The 26,168-nt window shown below is 35.6% G+C and overlaps 1 protein-coding gene across 1 annotated transcript in view; it reads right to left on the bottom strand.

Moving 5' to 3' along the window:
• sntg2 (syntrophin, gamma 2) overlaps positions 1-26,168 on the bottom strand; it is a 190,551-nt gene that overhangs the window by 46,459 nt on the left and 117,924 nt on the right. Inside the window, exons 10-14 of the mRNA XM_079833212.1 lie at positions 15,579-15,708; positions 10,417-10,455; positions 10,006-10,122; positions 5,478-5,549; positions 106-315 (exon numbers count right to left, since the gene is read on the bottom strand). Of these exons, the coding sequence (XP_079689338.1) occupies positions 106-315; positions 5,478-5,549; positions 10,006-10,122; positions 10,417-10,455; positions 15,579-15,708 (568 nt within the window). The remainder of the gene's footprint in view (positions 1-105; positions 316-5,477; positions 5,550-10,005; positions 10,123-10,416; positions 10,456-15,578; positions 15,709-26,168) is intronic.

Here is a 26,168-nt window from a genome sequence, read left to right as displayed (position 1 = left end):
AAAAAAGTTCATGTCAAGCCCTGTATGTATATATATTTATATATAGGTTTTGTGAAGTTATGGTAGTTGTGTAAGTCTGCTCAGCCCTTGAGTGTCAGTACTCACCCGAACTCTCTGCACCTCCATGAACACGGCTCTCTGAAAGGCTTTCTCCCACAGCACCAGGTCTGAGCCCAGCTCAACGCTGTAGCAGAAGCTCTGGCCGTGACCCACAAGCACACTAAAGCAGAAGGGTTCACTGTCCCGCAGCTCACCGTCCTGCTGGAGGCCCATATAAAACTTGGTCTGTATCCAGCAGTCTTCGGCTATCCATAACTAAACAGCAAAAAAGAGACGCAGAACATCTGAATTAAAGTTTAATGTGAAGCAGATAAATTATTTGGTTTTTTTGCAAGAAAAATGAAAAATATAAATCTATAAACTTCCATTCAAAGTTTGGAGTTGGTATGAAGTCTCTTAAGCTCAACATGGCTGTTGATCAAACATACAGTAAAAACTGTAATATTGTGAAATATTATTTTAATTTAAAACAGCTGTTTTCTATGTGAATATATAGTAAAGTGTCATTTATTCCTGTGATCAAAGCTGAATTTATCATCATTACTCCAGTCTTCAGTGTCACATGATCCTTCAGAAATCATTCTCATATGATGATTTATTATCAATGTTGGAAACAGTTGTGCTGCTTAATATCCGTGGAAAATGTGATGCTTTTTATTTTCATGATTTTTTTTGGATGAATAGAAAGTTCAAATGAATATAGTATAAAATTATTTGAAATAGAATATTTTGTAACATTATAAATGCCTTTACTGTCACATTTGATCAATGTAATGCACCTTTGCTGAACATAAGTGTTAATTTCTTGTTAATAATTAAAATTTTGCCGTTTTACATGATAACTTTTTAGATTAAAATATTTTTTAAGAGAAAGCACACATCTTTCAGAGCGTCAGGTCTTATCAGTGAGGGAAAGGGACATCACTTCCTGTATCTTACACAGTTGTGAGAGATAATTCCACAAATTTAAAGGCAAAGTATGATACGGTAACAGAATTGACGCATATTTTTATAAGATACAAATTATTTTTCAACAATTTAATGTTGTAGAATTATGAAAATTACTATTTAGGGTATTATAAATAAAATAAATGAAATTCAAAAAAAGAAAAGTAAAATAAAATATTTTGATTACACAACGATACATAAGGCCCTATTTTAATGATCTGAGCTCATTGTCTGAAGCTCATGGCGCAGCTGTTCTTAGGGCGTGTCTGAATCCACTTTTGCTAGTTTAACGAACGGAAAAAACGGTCTGTGCACCAGATGCATGATCAAAAAGGGTTGTGCCTCGTCTCTTAATGAGTCATGATTGTGTTTTGGGTGTAACGTGCAATAAACCAATCGGAGTCTCATCTCCCTTTCCCTTTAAAAGCCAGCTGTGCTCATGCAATGGCGGATTCATATGGAGGAAAGACTGAACGCTTCTCCAGAGAGGAATCCTTTTATTTTTAATATTTAAAATGTGTGTGTAATGAGCAGTGTACACACGTTGTGTTGTCACATATTACTAACACACCCTTTAAATAACACAAAAATACTGCGCTATGGACTTTAGAGCAGGTGTGTGTTGGTCAATGGTGCAGTCGTTTTCAGTTCCTAAAAACACTCCAACAATGCTCCTGAACACACCTGGTTTTCAGACCAGACGCCCATGGGTGTATGATAGGGCTGTGCTCAGAATAACGATACAACGATACATCGTCATGAACTCCTGACGATGCGCATATCGATACTGTGTGCTTTTGAATGTAATCAACGCAACGTGAGCAGCAGTGCAAGACATTCAAAATGGAGAAGAGGTTTTAAGTTAATGAATGAACGGAACATTGCAGCGCGCCTCACATCCATTAAATAGCAATACTCTTTGTGCTTTGTTGCTATTGATATAAAACAAAGTCTCGGATTTCAAATTTCGTCCATTTTATTACGAAATTCAAAAACATAAATACCGTTTTGGCGCTGTGGCGTGAGATCGCTTTGGCGCAGCTCAGCTCAAGAGAAGAGGCCGTGCGCAGCGCAGGTGAACAGATCTTCTCTTCCAACTTAATACTTAATACCAGTTACAGCGCGAAATAAACATGAATTAACATCTGAACGTGTGTTAAAAGATAGAGTACAACTTACTGAAATTCGTATCATGTCACATGGAATCACTCGATCAGTGTTTCAAACGCGGAAAGGTGTCATGTAACGTCACATTCACCTCAGAAAAAAACATATCCAGTGTCCATATTCGTTGGACAGCTAGAAAAATGTACTCTAGAGAGGAGCATTTTGCTAAATATATGCACCATATTCCATATTCATTATAATTTGTAATGTTCTTCAATATTTAATGCATGTTTGAATTAATCTGGCAAGTTTTTATGACAGCCACCATTTAAATGTTTATATTTAAAAAAATATGTATTTGATTATGTAATTTGTAAAGTTAATATTATAACTTTATTATTATTAAAAAACATGTAATTTAGTGTAATTTAAGTGTTTGTACAAATCAGTTCATTTTTACCTTTAATATTATTAGTTAGCATTAGTTAAGAGATTTGTTTTCCCAAATTTGTTTTAGATTTTAGATTTATCGCAAGATTTGTTTTACATTCCAAAATTTGCCATGTATTGTACCTGATATATATCCAAAATAATCAATATTGAACCAAGCCTTTCCAAAGTTTATTTGTGACAATTTAGTTATTTCATTTACCTCATTGTTTTTTTTTATGACAAAAACAAAATAGTTTTTCAGTTATCACAGCTGTTTTAACACTGGTTATTCAATAAACAGATATTACTGTTACTAAACTCTGCTCAAAAGAAATGTAATTGCAAATTGATCCATATTGTGATACGTATCGTATCGTGACTTCAGTATCGTGATGCGTATCGTATCGTGACATTGTTGGTGATACACAGCCCTAGTGTATGATAATACAGACTAATTCGGACAACAAGAAATTATGATTTTCAGCTATATAAGACACTATTTACAGAAAATATTATATTGTTCTGACCTGCTGTAACATCTTGTGATCCATGACAATGAGTCATAATGACTAAAAATAATGACACCAAATGTACCCACAATTATAGATTCACCCACATTATATATATATTAGGGCTGTCAAATCGATTAATCGCGAATAATCGAATCTAACATAAAAGTTTGTGTTTATTTAATATGTGTATGGATTTGACAGCACTAATATATATACAGTCAAACCAAAAATGATTCAGGCACAGATATGATGTTTCACTAATGTGTGCAGGACACTATAGTTCATTTATGTAAGTGAGGAGAGCAAAATAAAGTAAACTGTGACATATTACACCCAAAAATTCTTCATACAGTGACACATTTGGGAGCAAAATGATTCAGACACTTTGAGCTGAGCATGTTTGGCTTCAGTGTTTTTTCTGTAATTGCTAATGTGACCTTTGACACCACAGACTGAACTAAATGAAGCATTGCTTGGTCATTGGTTGACCTAAATTGGTGTTATCTAATTGTGTTCTTAAATTTAACAGCTGAATGTAATCCATTACATCCCTTTCTATCAAAGTGATCTGACATTATCAAGATGCATTTGTTCTGACAAAGTTGTCATATTTTATTACCATTTTCTAATCCATAGCGAATAAACTGTGAGAAAATGTTAAAGGTGTCAGAATAAATCTAGGTTTGACTGTATATGCACGGATTAATCATGTGCACGGTTAGACAGGAATAGTACTTAGGAAAGTACATTTTGAATCCATGTTCACTTTAACCCCCTCGAGTCGGCGGTCACGCCGGCACGATCGGCTCTCTTTTTTTCTTATCAGTGCCCAGGAGACTCAAATAACTCTGTCATTTTTTATCATTCAGGCAAGTGTTATACATCATTATAATCGGTAACATTATAACATTATGAATGTTTTGCTTTTTGCAAAATAAAGAAAACAAACATGATGCGCGATCAGCAGCCTCTCTCTCAAAGACGTTCATTCAGATAGTCTTCAGAAAAGGACCTCTAGCTTAGTGAATACTTGTCTCACAAACATGAGACATACACTCAACTAAAGGATTATTAGGAACACCATACTAATACTGTGTTTGACCCCCTTTCGCCTTCAGAACTGCCTTAATTCTACGTGGCATTGATTCAACAAGGTGCTGAAAGCATTCTTTAGAAATGTTGGCCCATATTGATAGGATAGCATCTTGCAGTTGATGGAGATTTGTGGGATGCACATCCAGGGCACGAAGCTCCCGTTCCACCACATCCCAAAGATGCTCTATTGGGTTGAGATCTGGTGACTGTGGGGGCCATTTTAGTTCAGTGAACTCATGTTCAAGAAACCAATTTGAAATTATTCGAGCTTTGTGACATGGTGCATTATGGGAACATGGTGGTCATAAAGGGATGGACATGGTCAGAAACAATGCTCAGGTGGGCCGTGGCATTTAAACGATGCCCAATTGGCACTAAGGGGCCTAAAGTGTGCCAAGAAAACATCCCCCACACCATTACACCACCACCACCAGCCTGCACAGTGGTAACAAGGCATGATGGATCCATGTTCTCATTCTGTTTACACCAAATTCTGACTCTACCATCTGAATGTCTCAACAGAAATCGAGACTCATCAGACCAGGCAACATTTTTCCAGTCTTCAACTGTCCAATTTTGGTGAGCTCGTGCAAATTGTAGCCTCTGTTTCCTATTTGTAGTGGAGATCAGTGGTACCCGGTGGGGTCTTCTGCTGTTGTAGCCCATCCGCCTCAAGGTTGTGCGTGTTGTGGCTTCACAAATGCTTTGCTGCATACCTCGGTTGTAACGAGTGGTTATTTCAGTCAAAGTTGCTCTTCTATCAGCTTGAATCAGTCGGCCCATTCTCCTCTGACCTCTAGCATCAACAAGGCATTTTCGCCCACAGGACTGCCGCATACTGGATGTTTTTCCCTTTTCACACCATTCTTTGTAAACCCTAGAAATGGTTGTGCGTGAAAATCCCAGTAACTGAGCAGATTGTGAAATACTCAGACCGGCCCGTCTGGCACCAACAACCATGCCATGCTCAAAATTGCTTAAATCACCTTTCTTTCCCATTCTGACATTCAGTTTGGAGTTCAGGAGATTGTCTCTTGACCAGGACCACACCCCTAAATGCATTGAAGCAACTGCCATGTGATTGGTTGATTAGATAATTGCATTAATGAGAAATTGAACAGGTGTTCCAAATAATCCTTTAGGTGAGTGTATGTCTAAAGAAACGCTGAAATGTCAGGTTTTAAACCAAATCGAAAACAAATACTCTGTGTTTATGTAATCTGTTTGAAAAGCGATACATGTCAGTCACCTGCGAGACAAACGGACAAACAAAAGACAAACAGAGCAACAGGCATCTATTTATACAGCCATGTGTGTTTGTACCTTATGAACCTTAAAGAGAACCTCACAGAGGTGAAAACTAGCCTCTGCTTGAGCCCAGTCCGACGCCAGGACCTGATAGAAACACACAGAAAGAAATCATGCCGTTACGTAACAACACATCCACAGTCAGCAGGCAATTAGCGGTTTCCTTCAGTCTCCCTGCAGTGACCCGAGGTTAAAGCACAATGCTGAGGTCTCTGGATCAACTCCTGTGGGTTTGAACTTACAATCCTTCAGTTCAAAACTGTTAACCATTAGTTAACACAAGCCACCCGACTACACAAAGATGCTGCTGCGAGTTTCACTGGTCATCTTAGCCGTCACTTGTCTTGTTTTTTGCCGACTGCAATAGATTTCAACGCTGCCATTTCCATTAAAATTCATGTGCATTAAAAAGTTTGAAGTAATTACCTCTTCATGACCTAGAGAGACACAGCGCTTACTTAACAGTCTGTTCTCTCTGTGCACACAGAGCTAAATCTGAAACATAATGAGATGCTAATGAATTTGCTCAATGTCTCTCTTGGCTTTAAGGCATGTTAAATGCTATGTTTCCTTACAATTCTCCCTTTATTAATTCAGTAATGCACATTTCATGAAATATCAGCAGTGTTATTTTGGTCACAAAATTGATCAAATAACGTTAATGCACCAATAACCGAGTCACGTCGAGGACGACGGTGAATTGAAGCTAAATATCACATTGCATTAGGAAGGAAAACAGCACACAAAACAGTGCCAACACAAAGTACAGGGTTGTATTTCATACCTGATGAAACCGGTGTCTTCAGGCTTAATGGCAAAGATAAAACATTTGTCACAAATAACGCATGTGTGCGAGACCACCGCGGTAATGGCTTTTCCTCGCCACAGTCCATTAGAAAGTAATAGATTGATTATATATAATTAGAATGGATGTCCTGAGTCTGAGAGCACCAAAGGACAGGTAATGTATGTTCAGAATATGAACCTGTCATACTACGTGCACTATTATTGCAGTGGTTTCCGGCCTGATCTAATTCACTAGGGTTTGAAATATTTCACATGTTATTCAGGGTTCCCACATTGACCAGAAGATGTCCATGGCTTTTCCAGAAGGATTAAAATATATATATACACCCGGTTTCACAGACAAGGCTTAAGCTAGTCCCAGACTATAGTGCATGTTTGTGCTGTTTTAGCTGAAAGCATATCTTTAATAAAATGTCAATGCCATTGTTTTGTTTTAAAATGCACACCAGTAATGTTTTTTTAAGACATATTTATAAAAGCTACTTAAATGTCCTAATCATAGACTGTAAAAAAGTAATTATGCAGAACTTTAAGGCTTTATATAATGTAAACAAATGAGTTATAAATAAACTCACCCCCTCACAGTCGTCATGAAGGGCAAAATGAGCCGTATAGACCAAAACCACAATTTGTCCCAGACTGTAAACATGTGTTCTTCTGCTGTAAAGTTGGGCATTTTAACATGAGCTCAATGAGATTCTGCTCTTTCTGGAGTCTGCCTCTAGTGGCCAGTCCATGAACTGCAGTTTAAGTCACTTCCGAATTGGCTTCAAGAGAAACTGCAGGAGGTTGTCGCTTGGTCCTAATTGAACTAAGGTCTAATCCTGGTTTAGGCTAAGCCCTGTCTGTGAAACCGGGCCATAGAGTTTGGCCAGTGAGTTTTAATTTATATTTCAGGTACCAATGAAATTACAGGTGCATCTCAATAAATTCGAATGTCGTGGAAAAGTTCATTTATTTCAGTAATTCAACTTAAAAGGTGAAAGTAATATATTATATAGACTCATTGCATGCAAAGTGTGATATTTCAGGCCTTTATTTGTTATAATTTTGATGATTATGGCTTACATGACAACCCCAAATTCAAAATCTATACACCGAGATACACCGAAATGAAAATTCAGCCAAATACTGAACGCGGTTTTTCAAAAAAAAAAAATCATTTATTTAGCCAATTTTTTCACCATTGCATCAATTAAATAGTAAAAATGTACTTTTTACTATTTTGTCTTGCTTTTTTTAAAGAAAAATTAATTACAAAACTAGTGGCAGTGTGGGCAGGTGCCAAGTCCTGCTGGAAAATGAAGTCAGCATCTCCATAAAGCTTGTCTACTAAAGGAAGCATGAAGTGCTCTAAAATGGTAGATGGCTGCGTTGACTCTGGACTTAATAAAGCACAGTGGACCAACACCAGCCGATGACATGGCTCTCCAAACCAACACAGACTGGGGAAACTTCACACTGGACTTCAAGCATCTTGGACTTTGTGCCTCTCCATTCTTCCTCCAGACTCTGGGACCTTGGTTTCCAAATGAGATGCAAAACTTGCTCTCATCAGAAGAGAGGACTGGACCACTGAGCAACAGACCAGTTCTTTCCTTCTTTAGCCCAGGACAGACGCTTCTGACGGCATTTGAGGCCGAGGATCCGTCTGTGGGTGGTGGCTCTTGATGCAGTGACTCCAGCCTCCACTCCTTGTGAAGCTCCCGCACACATTTGAATGGCCTTTTCCTGACAATCCTCTCCAGGCTGCGGTCATCCCTGCTGCTTGTGTACCTTTTCCTTCCACACTTTTCCCTTCCACTTAACTTTCTATTAATGTGCTTTGATACAGCACTTTGAGAACATCCAACTTCTTTTGCAATTCCCTTTAGAGTCTTTCCCTCCTTGTGGAAGGTGTCAGTGATGGTTTCTGCACAGCTGTCAGGTCAGCGGTCTCTTCCCCATGATTGTGAATTCTTCTGAGCCAGACTGAGAGACCATTTAAGGGCTCAGGAACCCTTTGCAGGTGTTCTGGACTAATTATCTGACTCGAGTGTGACACTTTGTGCCTACAATACTGAACCTTTTCACAATATTCTAATTTGTAATTAATTCTGAGATTTTGAATTTGGGGTTTTCACCAGCTGTAAGCCATAATCATCAAAATTATAACAAATAAAGGCCTGAAATATCACACTTTGCATGCAAAGAGTCTATATAATATATTCCTTTCACCTTTTAAGTTGAATTACTGAAATAAATGAACTTTTCCACGACATTCGAATTTATTGAGATGCACCTGTTTATTATTTATTATAATTATTCATATAAAAAATCATTTATAATTTTTATATATATATATTATATATATATATATATATATATATATATATATATATATATATATATATATATATATATATATATATATATATATATATATATATATATATATATTTATTTATATATATATATATATATATTATTATTAATATATTATATAATACATACATAAATACGGTTGTTAAATAATTTAAGTAATAACAAAATTATATGTATATGAGATGTATATCTATATATTTATATCTATATACAGTTTATATATATCAGTGAATATCATATATATATATATATATATATATATATAATATATTAGTGCTGTCGAATTGATTAATCGCATCTAACACAAGTTTGTTTACATAATATATGTGTGTGTATATAATATATGTGTGTATATATATTGTATATATGTCTCTCACACACACACACGCACGCACGCATGCACACGCACACACACACACACACACACACACACACACACACACACACACACACACACACACACACACACACACACACACACACACACACACACACACACACACACACACACACACACACACACACACACACACACACACACACACACACACACACACACACACACACACACACACACACACACACACACACACACACACACACACACACACACACACACAATTTTGGTTTACATAATATATGTGTGTATACATATATTATTATATATTATATTTATATATATATATATATATATATATATATATATATATATATATATATATATATATATATATATATATATATATATATATATATATATATATATATATATATATATATATATATATATATATATATATATATTTATATTTATATATATATATGTAATAATATATGTATACACACATATATTATGTGAACACAAACTTGTATGTTAGATGCGATTAATCACAATTAATCGATTTGACAGCACTATATATATTAAACTATAATATATTATAATATAATATAATTAGTGCTATCAATCAATAATAAAAAAAATACTAATTAATCACATATTTTTCCAGGAATTAATTGCGATTAAAAACATCAGAGTTTTTAATATTTTTATATTGTAATAATTTCAGTTACTCTCCAAATTAATGTCGAAACAGCTTAAAGACTGTGTTTTTTTTTATATTTGTTGTAATGGCATATTTTTATGACTGAAGGCCAGTATCACTGATACTAATACTGGTCTCTGTGAAATGAATAATAATGAATCATTAATATAATAAGGGCTTGGTTTTGTGGCAGTGCTGTTTGTTCAAACAACGGTGCGAGTGTCCAGAAACCCCGACTGCCTCGAGTGTGAAGATACTGTCCGTCTCTGCAGGACTGAAAACTGTCACAGAACGAGTGTGAGTGTTTGTAAACTTATGCATGAACTTACCGGAGGACTCCTGAAGATGAGAAGAGACGAGCCTCTCAGAGCCACAAACCTGCAGCGCTGTGCCGGCCCGGCGTCGCTGCCCTGGAGCTGCTCACACACCCAACCCATGTGGACAATCTGCAGGAGAAAATCAATCCAGCATCTCTGTGTGTTCAGCACACAGTGGCAGGGCTTCCTCTGCCAGTATTGGATTTCTCCTGAGTAAATATGACTGAATTACTCTCTGCTGCTTATGAATTACTAATCAAAATGCAACAAAGAGCCAGAGGTCATTACACGATGGCAGTGAGATGTGTTATTGTTATGGTTATGACATATTCTGAGGCTGTAAAAGAACTGTACAATAAGATAAGATAATTACTTTCTCTCCTATAAGATTCAGAGGAATACGTCGATGTACAAATGACCCACCTGATCATCAGGAGAACAGTATTTATTCGCCGTCTTGATCTGAAACAAATGGAAACATTTCTAAATCAATGAACGTATTTTCACTCTGCATATTTGTCATTATTTAATATTTATTACAAATTACAACTATAGTTAAATTACCAGATATTTATTCTGATGAATCACTTTAAAACAATAAAAAATATATATAATTACTAATAGTATTATTATTCTATGTTTATTTAACGTATGTGAATATCCTGATACAGCAATATTATAATTTATATAACATATAATATAATATAATAGTAGATGAGCTACAGTAACATTGCTGTGTTGGATTATTTATGGTTCCTATGCTTTTTAATATTATTTTAATATTATTTTAACTGATACAATATGTCATTCAGTTCTATATTATAATGGATTATATTTTTCATTATTTAATATTTATCATATTTATATAATTACGACTATAATGAAATTACTAGCTATTGATCATTTAATAATATACTTTGAAATTATATAAATATATAACTCATGATATTATTCTGTTTGTTTATCATGTGAATAGCTGACCCAGCAATAGCACTGTAGCTCAACTAATATCATATCCTATCATATAGCATCATTCCATATCATCAATCATTTCATTTCATATCCTATCATATAACATTATACCATATCATATCATCAATCATATCATATAACATCATACCATATCATCAATCATATAATATCCTATCATATAACATTATACCATATCATACCATATCATATCATATCATATCATATCATATCATATCATATCATATAACATCATTCCATATCATCAATCATATAATATCCTATCATTTAACATTATACCATATCATATCATATCATATCATATAATATCATATATCAGATCATATAACATCATATCATATATCATATCATATCATATAACATCATACCATATCATCAATCATATCATATCCTATCATTCCCACATTATTATTAAACTGATGTAATAATATGATATGACATTCAGTTATATTATTATGTATTATTTTTCATTATTAAATATTCATCACTAATTACAAATATAATGTATGTAATATAAATACTATTAGCTATTGATCATTTAATACTTATTAAATGACAGAATATATTATGTCTTTTTTTTATTTATTTTTTTACTTTTTTAGCTTTTACTAAACATATATACACATTATGATATAATATTATTTCTATGTCTATTTATCATATGTGTTCAGAAATCTTCCATTTTCCAGTGTGGTAACACTTGCAGTATAAAAGTTCATACACTATATTGCCAAAAGTTTTGGGACGCATGCCTTTACATGCACATGAACTTTAATGCCATCTCATTCTTAATCTGTAGGGTTTAATATGGAGTTGGTCCACCCTTTGCAGCTCTAACAGCTTCAGCTCTTCTGGGAAGGCTTTCCTCAAGGTTCAGGAGTGTGTTTATGGGAATCTTCTAGAAGCGCATTTGTGAGGTCAGGCACTGATGTTGGACGAGAAGGCCAGTCGCTCTAATTCATCCCAAAGCGGTTCTGTCGGGTTGAGGTCAGGACTCTATGCAGGACAGTCCAGTTCCTCCACACCAAACTCGCTCATCCATGTCTTTATGGGCCGACGCTTTGTGCACTGGTCAGTCATGCTGGGACAGGAAGGGGCCGTCCCCAAACTGTTCCCACAAAGTTGGGAGCATGAAATTGTCCAAAATGTCTTGGTGAAGCATTAAGAGTTCCTTTCACTGGAACTAAGGGGCCAAGCCCAACCCCTGAAAAACAACCCCCACACCATAATCCCCCCTCCACCAAACTTTACACTTGGCAGAATGCAGTCAGGCAAGTCCCGTTCTCCTGGCAACCGCCAAACCCAGACTCATCCATGGGATTCTCAGACAGAGAAGCGTGATTGGTCACTCCAGAGAACACGTCTCACTGCTCTAGAGTCCAATGGTGGCGCACTTTACCCCACTGCATCCCACGCTTTGCATTGCACTTGGTGATGTAAGGCTTGGATGAGCTCACTGTTCTTGAGCTCATCTGAAGGACACAGGAGTTTGGAGGTCTGGAGCTCTTGATTCTGCAGAAAGTTGGCGACTTCTGTGACCCTCAGCATGCGCTGACCCCGCTCTGTGATTTTACTTCGTGGCTAAGTTGCTGTTGTTCCCAATCGCTTCCACTTTGTTATAACACCACAAACAGTTGAGAGAGTGGAATATTTAGTAGTGAGGAAATGTCCCGAATGGACTTAAGGTACCACGCTTGAGTTCTCTGAGCTCCTGAGAGAGACCCATTCTCTCACTAATGTGTGTAGAAGCGTCTGCAGGCCTAGTGCTGGATTTATACACCTGTGGCCATCAAGTGATTGAACACCTGAACTCAATGATTTGGAGGGGCGTCCCAATACTTTTGGCAATGTAGTGTATAATGCAGTATATTCATAAATCATTATAATGACTAAATCTAATGAATATGTATTACACTCGTAAAAGGTGAAACCATGAATAGGCAAGTATTATTAATTGACATTCTTAAAGAAAGCATACAGCCCTATAATGCATTAAAACAAATATTATACACATATATACACACCTTCATAATAGATACAGGAAGAATGTATTTTAAGCTCATGAAGTGTACAAACAGCGGCTGCTTTGGAGGCTGCTCTCTTTCTAAATAAGTCCCGCTTGTCAGCAGTGATTGACAGTATATCGACGTGCCACTGAATCACAGCCAAAGTCGACTTATCAGCCAATAATCCGCTCGCGGGTCAGAATGTGTCAAACAACACTCATCTCCCATCATCCTCGCTGCTCAAGCATGTGTCACACGCTCTATTTATAGGTTATAGGTCAGCACAATAACAGTTCCGCTTCCCTCTGGCACACACAATCAGCTGTTAATTGGCCGTTCAGCAATCAGTCTCCGTCTCCATCATTAGCTGACGTAAGGCAGTAATTGCACGTAAAACAGGCAGCTGTGTGACAGTCAGTTAGTGCACGCCGGAGAAAAAGCCCATTGGATCATCAGCGCACTAATTAAAACAACGCACAGGAAATGAGATCGTTAGCCGATATTCTTGGCGAGCGCTTGGTTCTGAGAGCTGCATTATGACTTATGAATTGGGCCCAAGAAAGCAGGAATCTGGAGAAACTCAACTGACCTTTATGTTGCTTTTTATTTTACAGAAAGCAATGCATTATTAGTGAGAGATTATTTTTGGAGAAAAACAATCCCTTCATAAGAGGTGAATCTCACGAGAAATATCTACAAATATCCTGCTAAATAAAAAAAACAAATACATTCATATACTGTCATATAAAATAAAATAATATAATTAATATAATATAATGTAATATAATATAATACAGTATAATATAATATAAAATAAATCACGATTAGTAGATTTGATAACTAACAACAATTTAATAACTAATAATATAATATAATATAATATAATTTATAATTAATATAATATAATATAATGTAATAAATTAATATAGCGTAATATAATATAATATAATTAATAATTTATATAATATAATTTAATTTATAATTCATATAATATAATGTAATAAATTAATACAATATAATTTATAATTAATATGATATAATATAATATAAAATAAATCACGATCAGTAGATTTGACAGCACTATATATATAACTAATAATATAATATAATTAATATTATATAATATATAACATAACATAATATAATACATTAAAATGATATAATATAATATAATTAATATAATCAAAATAATGTAATATAACATAAAATAAATTAATGTAATATAATATAATATAATCAAAATAATGTAATATAACATAACATAAAATAACATGATATAAAATAATAAATTAATATTATATTATAATAAATAAATCACAATTAGTAGATTTGACTGCACTATATACTGCATATATACCTAATAATTAATATAATAATATAATATAATATAATATAATATAATTAATATAATATAATATAATATAATATAATATAATATAATATAATATAATATAATATAATATAATATAATATAATATAATATAATATAATATAATTAATATAATATAACAAGATAATTATAAAATAATGTGTTATTATAATTTCATATTTAATACAATTTATTTAATATTACTTTACCTCAACCACTATTACATTATATTGGATTATGTTATATTATAAATCATGATATATAGATATATACACACACATACAATGATTTACAATTTAATATAATAGTCATATAATACTCATGCTGTTATTATATTCATAAATAATAAAAAAAGATATTACGTTCTATAATATATTATATGGATAATAATATAAAAAATAATGGATTAATTGTCCAAACAATAACAACATAAAATAAATAAATAAGTAAATAAAGAAATGAATAGTATGCATAAAGAAATGGCGCCCTGAATAATGAATCATTTCTGCATTGTTTTATTATTTTCAGGACAATGAAGCAAATGTAATGCTTCCCTAATCCTCAGTAATGCAATGAAAGAATAAATAAATAAAAGCATGTTAATAATAAACATACTTTTAAATTGTAAAGTATATATTTGATAATAAGCAATAATTGCTTCACTCAAGAAACTTGAGATGACTCCAAAACAAAGCCAAAAAAAGAGAAATAAATATAAAAAATATACTAAAACAACAAGTTTTGCTCTCTTTGACACGGTTCATAAAGCTGACAGAAAGCATCAGACACTTGTCACTGTCGAAATATCATTTCTAATGTTCTCTTTTGATCTTGAGGCGAAACACAACCCAGGCGTGACTTTGTAAGATTCACAAATAAAGAGTATTATATATGGAGGACTGTAAACAACATGAGATGGGAGAAACACACACGTTTCAGTGCTTTCTCCTGCAAATGTTCTGTAAGATGCAGAAAGTCCGAACACAGCAAAGCTCCAGTAAGATATTCATATTTCAACCCGAGGACTGTCATGAAATGGCGTCCAGTTTTCTGGCATGCAGTCCAGTGCATTTGCAGCAGAATGTCAATGCATGAAATATGAGCATCAGCCTTAATTGACTTGTTTATCATCAGAGTCCACTTCATTCACCAGTGGATGTCTATCGCTGTAGTTCACAGACCCATGGCTTCACTTACAGCAGATAATGAATGTTACTTACACTCTCCTGCGTCAGATCGTTGATATTGGTTGATATTGCTTGAAGCCAGTCTGTGCTTTCTCCTGCCGTGCAAAATTGAAGAACGTGCGTGCAAACGCCATCTAAGGCAATGACTTCAAAACTGTTCGATCTGGAGGAAGAAGAAGAAGAAGAAGAAGAAGAAGAAGAGAAGGAGGATGAAAAAGAATATATTAAATTCACTCATAAAAGTACAACACTGGCATACCATACTCTTAACAGCACGCAGGTTTTCATCTGCATGAAATACCTGGATTTTACAGTTATTATTTAATATTAGTGTATTTATACTATGTAAACTAATAATATAATATATATAAAATATAATGAATATATAAAATAATAAAACTATAAAGTAAATAATTAATAAATATATAAAAAGTATTACTACTACAACTAATAAAAAGGATCATGTAATAATGATAATATATTACAAATAAATTAATAAAAATAAGTATTGCTAGTACTACTACTAATAATAATACTAATAAATGATTACTAAATTAATAATATAATTCATATAACAAATATCTAAAATAAAACTAATAACGTAAATAATAAATACATAATAATATACAATAAATTAAATAAAAACAAAGTAATAAAAATGTACTTGCAATAATAATAATTATAATAAATTATTACTAAATGAATAATTAATATAATTATTATAACAAATATATGAAATAATACAACAATTATTATACAGTAAACAATAAATAAATAAAAATAATAAATAAATAAAAAAATGCAATTATTATTATTTATTACTAGTACTACTACTGTAATAATAGTAATAATAATAAATTATTACTTATAATAATAGCAAATAATAAATTAAATAAAAATAATAAATTAATAACAATATAAGTATTACTACTACTACTACTAATAATAATAATAATAAATGATTACTTATAATAATAGTAAATAATAAATTAAATAAAAATAATAAATTAATACAAATAATATATTAATACAAATATAATTACTACTACTACTACTACTACTACTACTACTAATAATAATAATAATAAATGATTACTAAATTAATAATATAATTAATATAAAAAATATATAAAATAAATAATAAATACATAATAATATATAATAAAAACAATAAAAAATAAAGTAATAAAAATGTAATTGTAATAATAATAATAATTATAATAAATTCTTACTAAATTAATAATTAATTAATATAATTATTATAACAAATATATTAAATAATAAAAATAATATAGTAAACAATAAATTAAATAAAAAATAACAAATGAATAAAATTTGAAGTATTACTACTACTACTAATAATAATAATAAATAAATATTATTATTAATATAAGTTTTATATATATATATATATATATATATATATAAAATAAAGTAAATATTAAATACATACTAATATATAATACATTTAACAAAAATAATAAACTATTACTAAAAATTAAAAGTAATAATAATAATAATAATAATAATAATAATAATACATTATTACTACATTAATAATTAATATAATTAGTATAACAAATATATAAAATAATAAAGTAAATAAATTAAAAATAAATTAAATAAAAATAAAAAATAAATAAAAATAAAACATTATTACTACTACTACTACTAATAATAATATTAATAATGCATTAAAATAATAAATTGATAAAAAATATAATAATTACTACTAATAATAACAATAATGAATTATCGATTCTAAAACAGGGAGGTCGAGTGACAAGCATACCTCTGGTTGAAACATGTATTGTACATAATTTCAGAAGCTTTCACAATCTATTTATAAATAACCAGCATGCACCAGCATCTCATGCACACATCTCACAGTATGAGATCAGCAATACACGAGGACTGAACAGAGCCAGCCGGAGTAAATAAACTAAATATTCATGCCATAAGACCACAGCAATATCAATTTCAATTTTTATTTTCTGCATTTTATTGCCTTTACCGGTCAGTGATTGGCTCTTTTGTTTAGAAGGCGGGACTTGTTCTGCATATCGCATGTTGCACTTTCTCCCATTCACAGTAAAAGTCTCAGCCGTCAGTTCAGATTATGCGACCTGGTTATGTCCGTTTGTTTTGAATGTGAAAAGCTATCAATACAAATTTACGAGGGATGAAATGCACTTGCTGAAAGACATGTTGTCACGCTCACGCCACCATCAATTGTATATAATGGGGCGGCTTTGACATTTAATTTCAGTGTGTGTTCGGAGATGAATTACACTTTGATTTGCCGGACTGACTTTTTAATGATAGCTGTCAGTTCGACAGAAAGCGGCTGACGGGTCAAAACGCATTTTTGAGCGATAATTTCCATTGTGACCTTTAGGGTGTAGATTTAATGCATTGCTTATGAAGGACAAATGCAAAGGGCTTTCCAAACCTCTGAAGATCAAGATTTCTAATGCATGCTGTCAAGAGAGAGCAAGCCTCCTCTATGAGAAGCCAGAGAAGCAACACGTCTTTAGCAACTTTCTGACTTTTCCAATAAATGGCATGATTTCAATTAATGCCGACCATGTGTGAGATGCAGCCATTCAGCGCTTGGCCTTTTTCAGATAGAAATTGCCTGGAGATTGTAATGTTCTGCCTGAACAGACTGTAGCCAAGTGCTTTGAAACCAAGAAGCCCCTCGTGTGAGTGACAGAACACAATAAAAAATCTATTAGTCTGGAGAGCGGTGTTTTCATCAGCATACGTGGAGAGAGGCTTATAATGAAGGCGAGAAGAACAGCAGCAGAAGGAGCGGGACGAGATGTTGCAAAGACGCTTTGGGCGTGACAAAGCCAGTCTGAGTTTATCGTCTCACAGGAGACTGTCGCAAAAATCTGAAAGCATCTCACATTCAGAAAGAACGACGCTCCGTGGGAATAGTTTCGACTAGTCCACTAACTCTGCAACTACATGTCAGTCATTAGAGTATTGGTAGACTGTCTGCTTACAGTGCCCCTATTATGTTTTTCTCGAATAATCCCTTTCATGATGTGTGTAATATGAGATGGTGGTCCAGTGGGTTAAACCATGAAACTGATATGCAGAAGGTTGCTGGTTCGATCCCAGCGGTCACCACCAGTGAGTCCTTGAGCAAGGCACTTTCCTCCATGTTGCTCCAGGGGGATTGTCCCTGTAATAAGGGCACTGTAAGTCGCTTTGGATAAAAGCATCTGCCAAATGTAAATGTAATATGAACTATATTACCAAAAGTATTGGGACACCCCTCTACCCCTCCATGCTTCTACAAACATTTTCGCATTTGGCAGACGCTTTTACCCAAAGCGACTTACATTGCATTCAAGGTACACATTTTACATTTTGTCAGTTCTTGCTTTTCCCTGGGAATCGAACCCATGACCTTGGCGTTGCTAGCGCCACGCTCTACTGTTTGAGCTGCAGGAAAGCTACAAAAAACATTACGGGTCTCTCTCAGGAGCTCAGAGAACTCAAGCGTGGGGCTGTGATCGGTTGACACCTGTGCAATAAGTCCATTCAGGACATTTCCTCACTACTAAATATTCCACACTCAACTGTTAGTGGTGTTACAACAAAGTGGAAGCAATTGGGAACAACAGCAACTCAGCCATGAAATGAAATCACAGAGCGGGGTCAGCGCATGCTGAGGGTCACAGAAGTCACCAACTTTCTGCAGAGTCAAGAGCTCCAGACCTCCAAACTCCTGTGTCCTTCAGATGAGCTCAAGAACAGTGTGTAGAGCTTCATGGAATGGGTTTTCATGGCCGAGCCGCTCATCCAAGCCTTACATCACCAAGTGCAATGCAAAGCGCGGGATGCAGTGGGGTAAAGCGCGCCGCCAGTGGACTCTAGAGCAGAGAGATGTGTTCTCTGAGTGACCAATCACGCTTCTCTGTCTGGCAATCCCATGGACGAGTCTGGGTTTTGGCAGTTGCCAGGAGAACGGGACTTGCCTGACTGCATTGTGCCAAGTGTAAAGTTTGGTGGAGGGGGGATTATGGTATGGGGGTTGTTTTTCAGGGGTTGGGCTTGGCCCCTTAGTTCCACTGAAAGTTCAACGCGGGATTCGCACAACAAAATGGGGTACATTGATGTGCAATGCAGAGAAATTCTGTCCTTACAGTCTGTACAATCGCTGAGCTTTAGGAAGCCTCCACATGGAGCTGAAGTTCAGTTATGGTAATAGGCGTTTAACAAACTAGGCCATCTGACCAATCAGAGAAGAGCAGACCAATCACAACAGACTGGATCATCTGACCAATCAGAGCAGAGTAGACTCAAGGAAAGGAGGGATTAAGAGAGATTGATTCATCTATCGTGTCGTTTGAGAATCACTGAACATTGTGGTGATGTGCAGTGGATATTAACGGAAAATGAAAGTGTTTTTTGACCGCATGTAAACCTGTTTTTGGAGACTCCAAAACAAAATTAGGAATCTTTAAAATAGTATAATTGGGGCACTTTAATATCTGCTAACACTTTATTTTGATGCTCTCTTAACAGCCATTCTACTGACTATAAGTATCTGTGCAACTTCATGTTATTCTACTAACCCGAACCTGACAGTCTACTAATACTCTAATGAGAGCGAGTTGACAGTAGTACAGTAGTTGCAAAGATAACCAAAACGTACAGGATTACAATAATAACATCCTTCAGCTGAAACTCCTTCATTATTATAGCCTATTAATGAAAAAATAAAAAAATGTAAACATGTTTCAAATTAGGCTATTATAATGGTGTGTTGTATGCAAACAGCATTGTTAGTGTACAGTTTATTTATTTAGCCTTTACCCAAGGCCGTAACCACGTCTTGAACATTGGGGGGGACCAATTTTCTTTTTTTTTTTATAAAGCATAAAGAAACAGAACAGTGAACGAAAATCTAGGTCTAATTCTAGTTGGGAAATCATCATTTTGGGACTATTTGCAAATAATATTTGCATTCATTTGCGTCAAATATATCGTAAGTCTTGAGATTCTTCCCGTTAGTGAATAAATACATAGATCTGCTGTTGACCCTCGAGTTCCCAAGTGGTCTGGTGGTAGAGTTTTTGTAAACCGTGTCGAAGGTTACATGTTCTAATCCGCCCTCATATGTTTTTTTCTTCTTCTTCATTAAAATCAAATATGTTCAATGATTGTATATTAAGTGCATGGACACATTGTGTGTAGGGTTGGGTACTGAACTCTGTACTTTTTTAAGGGATCCGACCGAATTACGTCAGTACTACTGAGTACCGATTCACATTAAATCAATCGGTACCAAATTTCGGTACCTGAGAACGCATCTGGTGATATAGACTAGTGTCTGTGAATATTAAACCGTAAAAAGACTATTTAAATACGAATCCTGCGTGTCTCTGTGCGAATGAATGCCGTAAAAGTGCAGTTTACCAGACACACACACACACACACACACACACACTCACTCACTCACTCACTCACTCACTCACTCACTCACTCACTCACTCACTCACTCACTCACTCACTCACTCACTCACTCACTCACTCACTATCGCGCTCACTGTCACTACGACGGTCGCGTGTTTCCACCTCTGCCGTCTCATTTGAGGACATGAACGCACAAACGTCATCTCCAGAGCTGCTCTAAGAGTCACTTTATGAGCATTTTACCGTTTAATTTGAAAAAAACTACCATCATATCATAAACACAGAAACTCAAAGCTCTTCACGGCAACTTGTCAAAATAAAAGTCCGGTTTAGCTTGACAAATACATCACTTGTACAGTAGAATTTAGATACGTCTCAATTAATAATACTAACACTAATGTAATAATAGTAAATTATCAAAACGTTATTTTTAAGTAATAATTGACAATTTTTTTGCTGTTTTAATGTTTTAATTTTAACCGTTTAGAGCTTTGTTGTGCAGCAGTTTGTTTCACAAAAAAAGTTTAATTAAGTTAAAAGATAAATTATATTAAAGTCTTATGTCTTCATTTGATTACCAGAAAATACACAACACATCATTTGTGGGAAATCTTTTCATAGAAATGAAATTAAAAAGAAAAAAACAATATGGTATGGCTAGTAGCCTACTAATTACTAGTAAATATAACAGTAATTAAACATCACAGACAATCGCAGCTCTGGCATAATGTCAATAACACTTCTATAAATGACTTACAGTTTATTTATAGTTATTGATGTAAACATCCTTAAAGTACCGGAAAAAGGTACTGTTGGGTACCAATACCGGTTAAAATGTGAACGGAACCCAACCCTAATTGTGTGTATTTTGTTTTGTGATTTCACCGGAAAGAATAGAGTCCCCGCAATGGCATTAAGCGATAGATTGACGCGCTCGTCTTTGTGAAGACTGTGCACAAGCCAAAAGAGAACGTAAACCCCGCCTACTTTGATTTGATTGGCAATCTCAATAATTTTGACAATGACGAGCACCGTTAGACCTGAGGCAGACCAGACTAAAAATGTGACTTTTAAACCTTTTTTTTCCCTGTATGTTTCATCCTAACATACAGAGCGCTGCGTAATGGAGTGCAAATGTAGCCTGATGGCTACCAGACTCTCATACATTTCATTTGTACAGAGAGTCTGGCCGCTCTCCATTGACAAGCGTTATCTTCCTTGAAGGGAACTCTGTTGAAGTTTAAAACTATTGGATCTGCCATAACCAATCGCTAACGTTTGGTCGTGACGTATGTCATGCGCCGTTTGCCTTTATTTCTCACATGGAGGTCCGTAAAAATAACTGTGCAGATCCTCAGTGATAAAACCTAAAACTTGTGCATTCAGATTGTGATTTATTCACAGGGGAGAGTTTTGTGATCGGGAACGGCTGCTCACGTGATCCGTGACACGATTGTGCTGTAAATAAAATATCATATGCTTGATATGATAAGAATCAATGCTGCCGTGAATAACGGCGCAAACGGCCTCAAATGTTAACGAGCTTTTCTTATTATTATTTTTTGAGCTATTGCTATATATTGCTATTATAAATATATTGCTCTAGTAAATACTCGCCAGCATTTAAAGAAATACAAGTCTAGAAATGCATCCAAATGACAGCGAAGCGCAACCGTACTGTGCTCTGCAGGGGTCAAAAAGGATAAACAGTGAATTTTGAAGTGATATGTTCTTGAAAACTCAGAGATGTGGATTCGGACAGAAATTAAATGACCACACGAGTCGACACGACCTTGGTGTTTGTCTAAAACAGGAGGTCATTCGGCCAGGGATTTTTACGCGGGTGGTGGGAGACGGACGGCAATAAAATCACTGACTAGCCGCTGTAAATGATGACAACACCTTCCGACCACACGAGAAACAATTACCGTCCGAATAGGGCTTCAGCAACTCCTTCACCACTAACAGAGAGAGCTGGAAAATCAAACTTTTCCGGGACACAACATCATGCCATCAACAAAACTCAGCAAAGATTGTTCTTGCTCCGGCTATAACTTTTGGATATTCGGCAGCGGTGCCACAACGGACCGAATGGCTTCGCTCGCACTTTTCTCCGCCGCCATTACTGAACTACAACTCAAACTAGCGCACGACATCAACGTCCTCGTTCTCAGCCACGCCCTCTGTTCGCTGATTGGACGGGTATAAATTTGTTCGGAGAAAACCTAAAACTATACCGCAGTCCCAGACGGAGTACTGGAGGAAAATGAAAATTGAGCGGAAGTACGTTGGAGGGCGGAGCCAGGCTAGTGCAAACGGGGGTACTTGTCAACAATGGGTTGTCTCAGTTCATTTTTAGCTCTAACGATCGCGGAGATTTTCAAGCAGTTTAGCACAATAAATTTCGTATTCTACTTTGTGATCACCTTTCTTTGAAAAGAAGTGAGCTACCAATTGTTTCCCCTCATTTTGTTTTATTTCCTTCTCCTGTCTTTCCTTTCTTTTTTGGTGGACTGATTTTGCTTTCTTTGAGAAAGACATTTCTACAGCAGAAGTTTGCGCTCCACCAGATGCTCAACTAAATACATAAACATGCAATCAGATGGACTAAACAATTTGGCGCCTTAGCGCATAAAGTCAGTCAATCAACCAAGTTATTCAGCCAATACACTAACTTTACATTTCATCTGATATTCGTAATGAAATTTAATTAGGAAATTAAAATATCCAGGTAAAATAAAATATTTCCCAGACTTTTCAAGGGCCCTCTCTCCCCTTGGGGCCCTGGTAATCAGTACTGGTTTTAGCCCCAGTCCGACGCCCCCCATCGTGACGTGATTGGTTCCGAAATATTTGTGAGAACAAAGGTGATTTCAAGAGAATGTCTTTGGTTCACTGCAGTTTTAAGCATAACATACTCTGCAATGGTGTTGAATTTGCACATGGTTTGTCTTAAAGCATATTAAAAACACCACATAGACATTTTTCCCAACAGGTGGTCTTTAAAAATGCATGCACTTGCTCAAAAAGCATTTAAATCAATCGAGGAGCTGTACTCAGGGAAAAGCTCTACTTCATAGTGCAGTTGGTGGACAGAAAAACAAGTCAATAACAGCAAAACATATTTAACCCTGGAAAGCCTGACATTTGAAACGATAGTCAGAAAACCTCATTTTTTGAAATGGATCAGTTTATTGAAACTTTAGAGAAAATATGTTATATTTTATTTGTATCATATTTCATTTCAAATCAGGTTTTTATGGCTCGTATTGTATGATATAGTGAGAATATGGAGGGGAAAATAGCTCAGTTTTACTCAGAGACTCAAACTGAGTAAAAATATGCTATTTGGTGCAGATGCTGATATTATGGACATAATGTAAGATGAAACTCTGATCGTTACGCGGATCGTTATAACCAGCTATTGGGAGAATCACAACACTACAAACTTTAATATGAAGCAAAAAAAGTGTTTGAAAATCAGAAAAAAAATCTAAGGTACAAGACTGTGTACTTAACAACTTTAGTGAGGGAAAGAACTACAATTCCATGAAGCTTTGCGAACAGCACAATCGAATTTACAAACAATGGAGAGTTATAAAACTAATCATGGGGGGGGGTCAAAACGTTTGTACAATAAGAGTATTTAAGCTGCCTATTACTAGAAGACTATCCTAGGACAACATGCTAGCAAAGGGCTAATCATGCTAATAAAATGCTAATTCATGCTAGCATTGTGGTAAATCATGTTATCTATGTGCGAAATCATGTTGGAAACAGGCAAATCATGTTAAACCGTGTTATTAATGTGTTAAATCAGCTAGAAATGTGTTAAATTGTGCTAGAAACAGTTAGCAAAATGCCGTTTCTCAATACCAAGTACACAAACTTCTGACTTGCGTCCCTGGTAATTCAGACTTGTCAAGTTCGACTCAGGAGAACGAACTCCCGAGGACGGGTGGACACAAATCCGGTAATTCTGCAAACGTAACAGCAACGTTCTCGATAGTGTTACTCGCTTTGGCTACTCCGGTTATCTCTGTATGTACATTTTAGGCTATACAAAACGAAATATGTCATAAAATACCACTCTGCCTCTTTTCATTTAAAGGGGTGATGAACTGAGAAATCAACTTTCCCTTGAGCTTTTGATATATAAAAGGTCATGGTAATATGAGAATATCCTGTAAGTTTCAGAGCTGAAAACTTCCTTGTTAGTCAAAGAAAAGCTTTTATTGACACGAGGCCCAGAAAACGAGAGCTCTCAGGACTGAGACTCCGCCTCTACAGATAAATGTGCTTCTGTAGCCCCGCCCACCGACTAGTGAGCTAAGGATCGTCCCTGCATAAGCTTCCTTCTGAACACACACTTATGTGAGTAGGCTAAAACATGTTTTTTTATATGTGTTAGTTTTGCATAACATTACAGATGGTTTGAAATCTATTGATTACATACCTTAGCGCTGTCACAGGCTGGAGAAGGTGTTATTGGTTCACTCGTGATCGGACTTGTAACGTTATGGGCCAGGCGCGAGTGTCTCCGCGTCCATGCGAGTGTGTGTCTCCGCGCCTGCGCGAGGGTGTGTGTCCGCGCAACACACATAGGCTGGTGGTAAGAGGGCTTAAACAACTTGGGATGCCCAAAAAGAGGGCCAAACTGCTAGCGAAGTACTGTGCCCTGTCTGTGTGTGCCACTGGGCCATGATTTTGTACATGTAATTTGACTGCACCTATAATGTTTATCCTCTCCTTGAACTGTCACCTTATCGTGGTGGAGAGGTTTGAGTACCCGAATGATCCTGGGAGCTATGTTGTCTGGGGCTATATGCCCCTGGTAGGGTCTCCCAAGGCAAACAGGTCCTTGGTGACGGACCAGACCAAGAACAGTTCACAAACCCTTATGTTCACAATCACCCCAAGGACCGTGACGTCGCCCGGCATGGCGCAGCCGGGGCCCCACCCTGGAGCCAGGCCCGGGGTTGGGGCTCGTATGCGAGCGCCTGGTGGCCGGGCCTCCCCCCATGGGGTCTGGCCGGGCTCAGCCCGAAGGAGTGACCTGGGGCCGCCCTCCTGTGGGCTCACCACCTGCAGGAGGGAGCGTAAGGGGCCGGTGCATAGTGAATCGGGCAGCAGTTGAGGGCGAGGCCCCCGACGACCCGATCTCTGGACACGGACAGAATTTCTAGGCGC

This window comes from Gobio gobio (genome assembly GCF_949357685.1).
Source record: "Gobio gobio genome assembly, chromosome: 13".
In the NCBI taxonomy this organism is placed as follows: Eukaryota; Metazoa; Chordata; class Actinopteri; order Cypriniformes; family Gobionidae; genus Gobio; species Gobio gobio.
This window is presented reverse-complemented; position numbering and strand designations above follow the sequence as displayed.